Source organism: Prorops nasuta, unplaced genomic scaffold (assembly GCF_024137725.1).
Source record: "Prorops nasuta isolate Cenicafe-Biocafe unplaced genomic scaffold, Cenicafe_Pnas_1.2 PNAS00030, whole genome shotgun sequence".
Lineage (NCBI taxonomy): Eukaryota > Metazoa > Arthropoda > Insecta > Hymenoptera > Bethylidae > Prorops > Prorops nasuta.
In genome coordinates, this window is record NW_027116827.1 from 874722 (window position 1) to 888438 (window position 13717).

General features: G+C 34.5%; 2 protein-coding genes across 8 annotated transcripts in view; both read left to right on the forward strand.

Moving 5' to 3' along the window:
* Positions 1-10508, forward strand: part of cnc (cap-n-collar) — a 72194-nt gene extending 61686 nt beyond the window's left edge. For 6 of the 7 annotated variants that reach the window (XM_066742419.1, XM_066742417.1, XM_066742422.1 and 3 more), the window contains 6 exons: positions 7912-8200; positions 8293-8441; positions 8694-8870; positions 8948-9052; positions 9268-9632; positions 9902-10508. In XM_066742419.1, coding sequence (XP_066598516.1) covers positions 7912-8200; positions 8293-8441; positions 8694-8870; positions 8948-9052; positions 9268-9632; positions 9902-10069 — 1253 coding nt within the window. In that variant the 3' untranslated portion in view covers positions 10070-10508. The remainder of the gene's footprint in view (positions 1-7911; positions 8201-8292; positions 8442-8693; positions 8871-8947; positions 9053-9267; positions 9633-9901) is intronic. The other variant, XM_066742418.1, reaches the window with a different exon arrangement.
* A 1640-nt stretch (positions 10509-12148) lies between these two features.
* Positions 12149-13701, forward strand: LOC136782766 (protein DPCD). Its single transcript, XM_066742433.1, has 4 exons — positions 12149-12648; positions 12866-13071; positions 13159-13392; positions 13464-13701. Exons 1-4 carry the CDS (start codon positions 12585-12587, stop codon positions 13566-13568), a joined length of 609 nt encoding a protein of 202 aa, XP_066598530.1. The 5' UTR covers positions 12149-12584; the 3' UTR covers positions 13569-13701.
* Positions 13702-13717: the final 16 nt, after the last annotated feature.

Sequence of the window (13717 nt, forward strand, 5' to 3'; positions counted from 1 at the left end):
GTATTACATACTTTTTGGTTTTTCATATAAGTCTCGATACTCTAACTCAGATGCTCCTGTTACGCAACGAAGCAAAAAACACACTAATTAATAAAACCGGAAAGTCGTACCTACCATATATACCCCAGCCAGACAGGTTTACTTCATATTTATATAAGGTTTACAGCAATTCAAATAATTATTTGTAGTAAAGTTGCTATCCTTATGAGTGTACAGGTGGGCGCAAAGTTTGAAGTTAAAAATACTGAAAATAATAATCGAAACATTTACTCATAATTGGGAATATCAATGAGAAAAATAAATTTCGCATCGTTTACAGCAAATTTGCATCATAATATCAACAAACGCAATGTCCACAAAATCTTGCAAACGTTCCATAAATTTTGTGTAGCAAAATTTAGATAAATATGAAGTAAATTTTACTACATTTCTTGTAGTAAAATGTAGACAAATTTGAAGTAAATTTTACTATATTTTGTGTATTAAAGTGTAGATAAATTTGATATAAACTTGCTACATTTCGTGTAGCAAAATGTTCGTACAATTTACTGCAACCTAACTCTACATGTGTTATAGGTAAATTGCTATGAAATTTACAACTTAATTTTACGACAAATTTACTTAAAATTTATTTAAATACTATAAAATAATATTACAAAAATAAAGTATGTTAAAATATTATAAAATATTAATTATTTTTTTAATCGCTTAAAGTATGGGCAGAATCGTTTTCATCAGGAAACAGTTCCTTTTCCTCGTCTGCACGCTTCCGTTTTTGCCCTTTTTTATTAGTACCTCTTGCATTCCTCGCTATTTGTTTATATGATCTCAATGCTTCTTGGAAATTTGACTTGAATACATCCCTATTAAATTTATCAAGTGTTTTAATCTTTTTGGCAGCATCTGTGGAAATAATAATAAAGGATTTTTTGCTACGATTGCGCATCATATTGATAAAAATTGAATAATTTTTCCTACAAAATACTACTATTGAAATAATAAATATATATGTATTACAAAAAGAAAATACTTACCGATTGCTTATATTCCTAGGGTTCCCTAATAAAACTGCTCACTAGTACGAATAGAACTTATCACTTTTCACTTCATCGACCGATGAACACCAAAGCGAGACTAAACAAGTTGAAGAAATTGTAACTCATCAGAGTAATAATTTTTCTGAGTTATTACGCATGACAGTTGCAGTTTTTTAAATTAAGTTTTTGTAAAATTTTCATCTACTTTTGAAAATATAGAAAACTTACAAAATTGAAGTAATATTTAGTAGAATTTTATAATATAACTTTTGGTATTGAAATTTACATCATGATCTATAATCACGTTTAAAGCAAATATTTGTTTCATAATATCATGTTTTATTTACATGTATTTTATACAACAATATTGACTCAAGATGAAGAAAAATAAACTTGTTATAAAGAGATTACATTTTTACATATTAGATTTACAACATATTTTAGATATGCCTTGTATTAATATTGTCTCTACTTTAAGAGTAATACTTATTTGATGCAATAAGTGGTAAATAGGTTGATTCAACAAAATCATGCAAATATCGTAATTATGTTTTTCATCAGATTTGCTACACATTAAGCACCAACATTCTGTGTCAAATTGATGATTGTCGAAGCAGCAAAATTTATGCAAAATTTAGCAAAGTAATTTACAATCATGTATATTAAATACATTTTGCTCATAAAGAAACAGCAACTTTACTCAAATATGAGTTCAATTTATTTGTTTCAAATAAGTTTTCATTAATTTGCTGTAATGTTTGAATAAAATAAATTCATCATGTCATGTCCGTTATATGCGAACTGCTGGGGATGTAAGATTTAGCAAATTATTTTACAATAAACGTCTTAAATACATTTCGCACATAACGAAACAGCAACTTTACTAAAATATGAGTTCATTTTATTTATTTCAAATAAGTTTTCATCAATTTGCTGTATAGTTTGAATAAAATAAGTCTATCACGTCATGATCATCATGTACGTCTTGCTGGGACAGTCTGTAAGTAAATGAAATGATATACATCCATATCACTCGGATTACGCTTTGTCGTTCGCAGCGCTTATAATAAGATAGTCCTGTACATTCGCTGCTGTTGATTTTAATGCTCCTCGGAACATGAAAATTTTATTCTTTCAATTAACTGTACAATTCATAAAACTAACTTGATATTTTTTTTTCTAGGGCCAAACAATTTCCGTATTTTAATCATTACATTAATTAGCAAATATACTTAGACTTTAGATTTTTCTACAGACCTGTCCGGTATTGCGTAATAGATTAATTCAATTATAATACATTGTATGCAAGTCTTAGGATGTAACCCTTTCTTTATTAATACGACTGACTCATCCAAAGTAATACTAACCCACAGGAGAATGTGTTTAACGAAATACAATCTGGATATACACTGTGAGTGCTACCCAACGCTATAACCTTGACCGGAACTTAATCTTCAGTTATAAAATTGCTGATGGTCAGGTTATGTTTAAACAAGGTGTCCAGTTAACTCATGCGAAGCAGATAAATCTAAGCAGAGTGAATGAGTTTAAGAATAAAACTCTTATATAATTCTTTTGTGTAGCCCTTAATTAAAAAGTTATTTAGTATTGAACATTTCTTACTTCAAAACTTCTTATTATATAGTTCCCGGATTGCCCAAGCAATGCTTTATCAGTAGAAGTTCATCGGATAGATTTACCGATAGGAAGTTTCGACAATTCAAGAATTTTTAATCCAACATGAAATAATTTTTTAGACAATGGCCAAATAAAAAAATTGTTTAAAAATGCTATTTCTAAATTAATGCATTCTACATGATTTTATCTGTTTGATACGAGTTAACTGGATACTTTGTATACAGGGTGTGTCAAATTAATTCTCCTCGTAGGGTGGGCGTAACACTTCATTTATCTTCGTAACTATAAGAGATATCAATTTTTTGTGCATATTACCTTTCCGATTCTAAATAGAAAGTACTCTCAGAAAGGTCTTATGAATAAAACTGATATCTCTTACATTTGCGAAGATAAATGCGTTTTTACGTCTATGCTCTAGGGCGAATTAAGTAAGACACCGTATATAAATATATGTTTACAGATTAAACATATAAATAAACTTATTACAATTGTGTTACTATAGCCATGGGTCGTTTTAATACATTTGTTGAATATTTACTGATGTTCGTTCAGCATGATTATTTTTCTATATAGTATATTTGTTTCGCTATAGTGTAATTTCTGCTACTAAAAGTGGTGTATAAACGTCAATTGCATTATGAAAGACGTTAAAGATTCCTTATAAATATAGGAAATGCTGACACACGCGTATAACATTATTTAGCAATTACCATTAAATATACTTGTGATAAATGATTCTTTAGGACCAGTAATATCAGTTTTTATTTTTACATTATTTATCAGTCTATCTATCATAAAACAACCTTTTTTTTTCAATATAAAAATGCTGAATGAATATAGCGCTCGAATTATTTGCTTCATCATAATAATATTGTTAGGTATTGTTTCTTAGGTAGTATGGAAAATAAGGAAAAACTATACCAAGTGAAATGATTGATAAGAATATTTTTACAGTGTTTAAATTTGTTTAGAAATATCTCACAGATATTAAGTAAGAGTTGGTTATCTTTGAACAGGAGTGATCTTTGAGCGTTTCTCATCAACTTTAGCCTCAAATGGAATTATCTACTACGCTGTAGTACTGTATATATAGAGCAACTGTCGCAATATTATCTTTAAGTTGCGTGCATTCTGGTTCACGATCTCGATGAAGCGGCAAGTGCACTGCTTGTTTGTGCCACCTACAACAACTATGTATGTACCGTCAATCGCCTTCCAAAGTCTTATCTACGTCATGCAATTGCTTTATCTTTGGCATGAAATTCTTTAATAAAACTGTAATCCGCATATTCCAATATAAAATATAAGGATGAGTTATTAAAAATTAACTTGCAATAAAGAAATGTATAAAGGTATTATGCTCATCTATATCGTCACAGTGGCAATCCTGTTGAAGCGCTTGATATCGCAGCAAGAATAAAACTATTTTTCTCACAACCAAGCGGACTGAATAAACATAAATGAAGGATAAAAATTGGCGATAGTTATACGATCAGTGTGTACTTTATTATACCATTCGGTATGGTTTACGAACAGATATCGTATCCCTCTTGTAGACGCTTAGTCATGCGGCCTCGAGTTCTCGAAGAACTTGGTCCTACTATAATCGCTGTACGTACATGGTACAAATATGGAATGATCACTTTTCGCAGAGACGCCAAATTAAAATACTCCAAAAGAATTTCTCTTTTGTAGAAATCGCGATATTACGCTTCTCCGTTGCACGCGATTTAATTAAATTCAAGTAAATATCCACAGAGTAATATAACGCATATACGGAAATATTTTTTGTTTATAAAACGACAACATTTTTTTTTAACGAGCCTGGTCATTAGCATAACAGTTTTTCAATTTGCATCGATCACAGGCGATAATATATTGCTTATTAACTCAGCTCTAATACACTTTAATAAGCAAATCATGATTGTCGAGACATTTGTCGTTATCGGTTTGTAAATATATGGAATAGTGGTTGGGGGGCGAAGCTACAGAAATTTTAATCTGCGAAAGAAGTTTGGAACGGTTATCGTAGAATATTTTAAAAAGAGCACGCGACTGGCATAATCCGTTTGAGCGATACTCCCACTGATATACGAATACGACGCACCGACTGGTCTTGCCTTCAATAACGAAGGGAAAAGTAAAGTTGGCAAAGCCTGTAGCTGTGCATGACTTCTCGGAGCGTGCGGTGACGTTCCGTGCCTCCGCGGTCGTGCCGAGTCGAGTCAGAACTCAGAATCAGAGTGCTGAGTGGTGGATACCAGCGATACCGTGTGGATATGGATATCTCCTCGGTAGAGTTGGCAGTTTAGCGCGCTGGCCTCGCCTCACTGGCAATTGGCATTAGCAGCTCTGTTTACCAACTACATACTCTCCTTCGCTCTTGCTCTTTTTCACTGAATGTCTCAGTGGAAAAAAGGCGAAAGGAAAAAAATTGTCGCTCGTGACACTGTTCGAACTGGGAAGAAGCGAACAGTTGGGAGACGCTGGATCATCGGGATCGGCGAAGAGTGAACGTAAAAATTATGCAGGATTTTTGGTTGATGGAAAGAAGCGTCGGGAGAATATGCGTAAAAGCACGTTGAACAGCGGTTAGCGAAATGGTGGGAGCTGATACGGGCCGATCGGAGATCGAGTCTATATTCTCGGTTCTTGGTGGCGTAATTCTTTATCGTGCAGAGCGTAACGCAACAATATTGATATGATTCACGTCGAATCGCGTCAGTGCTGAGCTCGCTCAGTTAGCGGTCGCTCGTCCTGTTTGGCTGACGTATCGACTCTTGTAGTATTATGTAGTTACTAGTTTCGTTAACTCGTATATATGTATAGCACATAGTATTTGCTGGTGGTGGGTGATAGAAGAAAGGGGGGAAAGGCAAGAGAATATCTCTATAGAGGGCAAAGGAGAACTGAAGAATAGACGAGAAGTGGCGAGTGGCGAGTGGCGTGTGGCGACAGTGGCGTGAGATTAGTGCGTGTTTGTGTACCTACATGTATGTCGTCGACTGTTATAGAGAGTGTGCGAAGCAGAATAGGTGGACGAAAATAGTCTCGATGCACACCGCGTGATTCATGCTCGGTGGAATTGGTCGGCTTTAATAATTATTAGCAAGAAGAAACGTGCGCCAGCTACTTTGCCAAGCAACTATAATAATTAATACGCTCCAGCAGGTAGTAGTGCCTGTTGCGGCGTACCAAGGAGAAGAAGGTTATTGTGAAAGAGAGAAAGGAGCATCTGGCAAACTGGAGGCGCTAAACGCGTCAGTGCTACAACATACCGAGATACATTGTTCGACCACGTTGTTCCGGAACATGCACTCTTACACGCATTATAGTATTTATTATAGCACCAAGATCTTGGACATATAGCATCCGCTAGAATCGCCGGAACAGTGAAATCCGTGGACGAGGCGTCGTTTGATCAATTTCGGTAGCGTTGCGGGATTCTCTGTAGAATTATTTTTATTTTACACTAGTGAACAGTGTGCCCCATCAACGGCTCGACGCTCGACAAACGGGTCCTGTGAACATTGACTGATCAATTTTTATCGGCCCGTACGTTTTAAGCCGTGAAACGCGAAGCTTGAATGGCGACCATGGGTGTCATCGTGTATAGACCGAGTATGTATTTTTTCTCCAAACAAGATAAAGAAAGAAAATACGACGTAAGAATATCTACCGAGAACAGCTGTTCGCGCGAGACTGCTGTATGCTCGTCAGTATTACCCTGCAGAGCTTTTCCAAGAGAATGAATATTTTTCTCTAATTATTCTTTAACAATAATTGGCCAGCTCTGGCTGTTTGCTGGCTTTGAACGCTTATTAAATAAAAGGAACGAGTCGTGCAAAGTGTAGAGTCACTCGAAGCATCCACGTTTCCATCGTGTCGAGTGTTTATCGCTAGTAAGTTACGACCGGGAAGTAAGAAAAACATGAATGGTGTTCAAGAACTGTCGATCAATGCATACTGAAAGACACGCGCTGACGTTGTTAGCCACAAATGCACTTATTAGCCTGCTAAATGCATTTTGTACGCACGATGCATGTCGCTCGCTATATAGTCACTGTGCTATTGACCCCGTGCGTACTATGCAATTGCACTCGCAGGTATTAACAAATTTAACCTTGTTCAGAGTGATTCTTTTCGCGGCTAAATGTAAATCCATCGTATGTATGTATATATTGGGTGCATCCCACGGAGAGCATCGGTAAACAGTAGAATATAATAATTATCAGGGCTAAAGTTACGATAAGAAAGAAGCGAATATTGAGGCTCATTCAGGTGTAACGAAGCAACGGATCCTGTCCTCGGTTAATTGGGATAAAAATATCTTCTTGATACAGAAAAAGTACATAGTCATGCTTAGTCATGAAAATTCAACTGTTCGCGCTTATCAACAAGCCTCACTTTTCTTAAGTACATTTGTTATTTGCAAATGTTAAATACCGCATAATACAGTAAAATTGCCGTCGGTATTATAATATTATTTTGACGTTTTGCTCTATCGGAATGAGTGAAAACCGAAACCAGTCACGTATGATTATGCGATAACTGGATAACTAGCTTATTCTGAGAATGCCGTATCAGCGCATCACTGCATAGTGAGCTTTGTTCTTATGTGACCCAGAGCTCTGCTCAGAAATCATTTTCTTACTCAACGTCTCTTAGCCATCCTACATTCCTACGAGTTACCATCACCTTTCATTATAATTGTGTTTGTATACTCCCAATAAACTAGGCGACTAGAGAATCCAAGACACTTGGTTTCCCTTATTCAATCTAGTGCTATATCGATCTGCTCCGATATATCGACTCTTTTCGCATATCTCGAGGTAAGGGAAAAGATTAGATCGGAACGACAAGAGTCTCGCCAAATTAGAAAATATTTTCTCATTTATTCGCACGATTCTTCCAGCTTTTTAACCTTATCTTGATAGAATAATCAGTGGACTTTAGGTACGGCGAGTATTAATAAGCTGATTACGCGAGTATATCAAATCGTTCGATCTTCGAACCTTGAAATTTCTCTTTTGCGACTTTGCATTCTTCTATGAAAATAAGTATCTTCTACGATTCTATTAAAAAATATTATTGATGAGGAGATGAGCAGCTCTCGATCGAGTCAACGAATGATTGTACAGTAGTTGTAACGAAATTAGCTCTTAAACGATTTGTCTACTACTACCATGGAACATTTACTATATATAATATGTATTGAAAATAATGATGTTTTCAGGCATGTATGCGATGCGTATGCTTGATAGCGGTAGCAACAATGCTTCGGGACCAACGGGAGCAGCGGCGTTGCCAGGGGTTCAAACGACTACTGGAGGTGCGTCATCCGCAACGGGTGTTACGACTTTGTCCGGTGTTACCGATGAGAGGATGGATGCTTCCAGCGACAGCGCTGTGAGTAGCATGGGCAGCGAGCGTGTACCGTCACTTTCCGATGGAGAATGGATGGAAACCGGCTCAAACTCGAGTCATACTCAAGCTGACTCTCACTACTCGATGGATTATGCTAGGTAAAGCCCTAAAGACCACTACCGATCATACACGCATTGACAACACGTCGATCAGTATCGTTCCATTTCACTCTGACATTCGTTTCTTTCAGCAAATACCGTATGCCATATGACTGCAGTTATTCGATATCGGGAAGAAATACTGGCTCGCCTAGGTGTCACGGGGAACGTGCAATGCCACAGATTGCACAGAAGAAACATCAAATGTTTGCCAAGCGATACTTCCAAGAACAAGGGACTGGTTAGTGGTCAATCTGATTCATCAATTTTTACACGTGCTTTGGATAAATACTAGCACGTGTTTGTACAACTGCTGCTTTGACTCTGATGGATTTTAATTTGATAAGAAAATTATACTTTGCTGGGAGTATTTTATTCTTTGGAATTAGTCATTTATTTAGTGGGAAACTTGGAAAGGATTGGATGAAATGTAAAAAATTGTGTAGATGATATTTTTATTCCGCGGAAATAATTATAATTGTTTAATTTGTAGGTTCACCGTTAGGTGCTAGTGCACATCCAACCACACCTATGAAATATGATTACGAAGCTCACACAATAGGAGCTGGAGCACCTGGAAATGCTTATGCAGGACCAATCGAGGGTGCTGCTGGGCCACAGCCAGAAATGAAATATAGCTGTAGCGTTGATTTTAGCCGGCACCAGTCTGGTTAGCGTTTTAATTACTTTCCTGTTGATTATCCGTCAATGACCGTTCTTTATAACTGTTTTGTTCTTTAATTACAGGTCGAGTCGCACTTGAACAAGTTCATCACAATCATACTTACCATTTACCAGCCGAGAATTCTGGATCGATGCAAAGACCACTTTCTCGTGATAAGAAAGGTGAATGTCAGTATTTCCACTTAAATTATTCCGAAATGTTTATACTATATTTGTAATAGGTGCTCTGTCTCTCTCTCTGTCTCTCTCTCTCTCTCTCTCTCTCTGTCTCTCTCTCTCTCTTTCTCTCAGCTCTTTATTACGAATGTGTAAATGTTTTGTATCTTTAATCAAATTTGCGACTCTATACGTAAGTTTTATTGAAACAGTATTTATTATTACAGTTCGTAAAAGCGATAGCGAGGAGCATTTAACGAGGGATGAGAAGCGCGCAAGAGCGCTCAATGTCCCGATTCCTGTTAGCGATATCATCAACCTTCCTATGGATGAGTTCAATGAGCGCCTCAGCAAATATGATCTCAGTGAAGCGCAATTATCTTTGATACGCGATATCAGAAGGCGTGGTAAAAACAAGGTTGCCGCGCAAAATTGTCGCAAGCGTAAGCTTGATCAAATCATTAGCTTAGCCGATGAAGTTAAAGAGATGCGTGATCGAAAGATGAGACTTATCAGAGAAAGAGATTTTCTGGATCACGAGAGGCAACGCGTGAAGGACAAATTTAGTCAACTCTATCGACATGTTTTCCAGGTTGGTTATACATTTGAAGCTTGAATGTTAATATGGTAGGCTACCCATATCCATCGAGTTCTGAGAAATACGCGATATGGTGAAGATATGCTTGAGAATGATATGGTGTAGGTTTCGTCAATTTATCAATAACGCACTGCACTGCAAATGTTGAGAACCTTATTGTTCTGATTCTTTGTAGAATGCTGGGGAACCTACCGTTTAATATATTAGTACGTTTAGTGCATTGGTAGAAGAAAAGTCATGCTTAAATATGCGTTAAATTTCAGTCATTGCGGGATCCTGATGGCAATCAGTATCACCCGTACGAATACAGTCTCCAGCAATCTGCCGATGGAAACGTTCTGTTGGTGCCGCGGAATCAAACAAATCCACACCATCCGCGTCCATCATCAATGGAGCCAAAAACCAAACCAGATTCTGAGCACAAGGAATGAAACTGCCAAAGTATCGTGCTTTGCGACGATTGGTATTCAAAGAACCATGACTGTCCATTTACTGGCTGAGCGCTTGATGCGCTACGACAATGGACGAAGGAATTATGGCAAGAGCGACGTATCGTTTTATGAATAGTCATGCAGCTTGTCAAGCGAAGCTTCTCGCGTAACACTTAATGTGTCTAATAAGATGATGTTCGCTTAATTAACGAATTCGACGAGAGAAAATGTTCTTGAGGAGATTGCGATTTTATAAACTTCGCTAAATCTCATAAAAAAACAAAAACTTTAATTTGTGTTCCAATTTGTACGGGGCTAATGATGGCACCACAGATAAATTTAATTCCATCTGTATTACAAATTTATGCAACCGAGAGATTTCTTGATGTAAAGTCATAAGCTTTCTAGTTTTCCACTTAAATAAATGTTCAGGGAAGAATGTTTTTTTTTTTTACATTTTATATTAAATTTATTATATTTTATGATAAGAGAAGTTAATAATTGGAATACTGGCGTGCATTTTTAAACACCTACATGGTTTAAAAAAATAATATTGTATTATAGTCATAAGTTACGGCATTGTCATTTGAGGATAATTTAAAATAATAATAATTCGATAAAATTGAACAAAGACCTGTGGTGCCGTCAAGGCAAATAAATTTTAAGTAATTATATCGTTCTTGTTTTATTTATGAGTAAATACTCATAATATATTGGAAATATTGTTAATTTCTCGTATTTCCTTCATGCGTAACGAGATAACGCTCATGAATTAATATATAATATTGATATGTTTATGTTTTTCGACAAAGAGGAAGAAGCATATCACATTTCGAAACAATTGCTTTATTATGATATATAAAAACACTTTATAAATAGTTCACGTAAATAAGATTAATTAACAATTGTATCGAAATGTGATGTTAAAGGTAAGCAAATTTGATTGAAGCCACAAAAATGCCAATATCGATGCTTCATTCGCATAACTTAAGAATTTAAATTCGTTTGTGTAAATGAAGTGAACGTAAACATATACAATGGATATGCGAATAATTGTGACTGTACAATTTTTTTTTTCAATCGATCTATTAATTAAGGTGTTTACATTCTTAAAAGTATAAACATGGAAATTGTGCGATGCAAGCTTATACCTGCATTTAAATGGGAAAACAGAGAATATTTGGGAGATAAAAGGCAAATGGTTGAGGTGTTATTTATAAAGGCTAACTAAAAAACTATTTAGTGTTTGTACACTATACAGAATTGCACTGTTTCACCAAGAATTTTGCAATGTTGGTCAGTTCAATGAAATGCTGATGTACTGTATAATATAATGATATGATGTGAATACATTATACTATGGTATCCTGCTTACTATTATGCATTGAAATATGAATGAACATATACTGATATTTTTATAAAAGAAAAAGGAAAAAATACATGAAAAATAATCTGATATTTCACATTTGCCTTTTTATGTATATATTGATGTAGTTAGAATAATTTTCTATCGATACTATTTAAGTATAAGACATATGTATTTATCTAAACAAAAAAGTATGTACGCGAGTACATATTCGCGAGGAGTAATACCGAAATATATGTTATAACATAAAAAAAAGCAAATTCACAATTCTGTCAATAATAATAATCATCCTTTATTAACATTTAAACACATGAATGTATTCATACTGCTGGGTGTAGGATGCCTTTTGCGTACCATACTTGATAAGGAGATTCTCTTGTTAAAAAGTTTCTGTAGAAAGTATAATTTATAAGAACTTTGTTCGTCTCTTATATAATTGATTCAGAATTTATATGAATCTAGTTATAATTGAGATCTCCGTACATCATTGAATTTCTATATTGTATAAATAAAGCTGAAATAAATTTCTGGGGAAAGTATTATACTGTACCAGTTTATATAAGTCATACGTGAATTGTTCCTCTTACTACATGATTTTGCAATGGGTACTAATTAAATTATGCTAAAGAGAGTTTGCATGAATAATTGTAATGGCTTATAAAAAAAATAGAAATTTTGTCTGTGATATTTCCTTTAATTTCATTTCATCTTCTTTTCTTTCAGCCCTTTACTTAGGTCAGTAGATTCAAAAGTAAAATTTTACTATTTCTCACGGAGAATAATTACTATAATTAGGATTTAGCATTATAGATACTTCTTTTCGTCGTTATAAAAATAAAAATTCATTACTCCTTGTTTATAATTTTCTATCTTTCCTTGTTAGTTGATATTTCAATATTTCGTTAAACAGCAGTCATAGGCGTCACAGCAGCCTGTGATGCCAGAATTGGCTCTTTTGCAGTCAAAACACAATCATGAATTTTATGCAAATATGCATTTGCGGTTCGTCCATGGATAATATGGGTATCCCTCTTCGGCTATTTGGCTGCAAAAGAGTCAATTCTGGTATCACTGCACAGGTTGCTAAGAAACTTAAAAGCTGGCATGTTGTTGTCATAGCTTGTCGTAGCTGTTTACCAACGTTTTGCGATGGCTGCCGAATCGTGGTTAAAAGCTCTTCAAACAGCAAAAAAAACTGCTATTATTCAAGATGGTAATCAAATTTATCACTTTTCAAAATTCTAATTATGTTTGTATAAATGTTTATCTAATACTCGAAAAATAATTTCTGTTAATAATTGTAATTAACCTTAAAATTTTTCAAACAAAAACTGTTTGTATGATGAGATAGATTTCAACATAGTATAAATATATTTAATTCTTTTTAGAAAATATTAGAAATGCTTTTTTATTATTCCTTATTTTTTTAGGGAAAAGGAAAGTACATTTTTTATTCGAAGATAATAAAGAAATGGTGGAAGAATATCATTTGGAAACTAATGTTGTAGTCCGAAGGGCTTGGAGAGAAAAAGGAAAACTTGGGCAAAATATCGGATGGGTTGTCGAAGTTGGTGATCCTGAACCCAAACAGCAGGATAACATAGAAGTTTGTGGAATTCAAGAAAGTGCTACTGCCGTAAGTAAATCTTTGAATCGATGTTCCAAAATTATAATCAATATATTATAGTTAAACTTGAAATAACCAGTATTACTTCATTTGTAGCCATTTATAACTAGAAGAATAACAAAAACTTCATTAGAATGGAGAATTAGAAATTTACAATATTCAAAAGATGTATACAGTGTAACAGCAGAAAATGATGGAACAATAACTGTACGTACGAGTAATAAGAAATACTTTAAGAAACTGCGTGTACCAGATTTGGAAAGAGCCGGCTTAACCTTGGATCAAGATAGAATATCATTTACACACCAATATAACACACTAATTATAACGGTAGGAGCTTTAATAATAAGCTACTTAAACAATGAATTATATATAATTAAAATTATTCATTTTTATTTTAGTACAAAAAGCCACCAGCTTTACTAGACTTAGAAAAGAAAGTATTGCAGGAAGTATTGCAATTAAATGCAAAAAAAGAAGGAGATGTACAATGTCCAACAAGTTAATAAAATTTTGTCCTGATTTAAAAACTCTCATTTTTCCATTCAAATTTAGATTAATAACAACTAAAATATTATAGAGATACATTACTGTTTAAATATTAGTACTTCGAAATTAATTAGTATTAAGTAGTCTGTTTTATTAATTGTTTTAA

Bases quoted from the DNA above. Each gene is read 5' to 3' on its own strand.
- LOC136782766 (XM_066742433.1), top strand. From the start codon at position 12,585: ATGGCTGCCGAATCGTGGTTAAAAGCTCTTCAAACAGCAAAAAAAACT. The intron at 12,649-12,865 runs GTAATCAAATTT...TTATTTTTTTAG, and splicing joins AACTGCTATTATTCAAGATG to GGAAAAGGAAAGTACATTTT. The intron at 13,393-13,463 runs GTAGGAGCTTTA...TTTTTATTTTAG, and splicing joins ATAACACACTAATTATAACG to TACAAAAAGCCACCAGCTTT.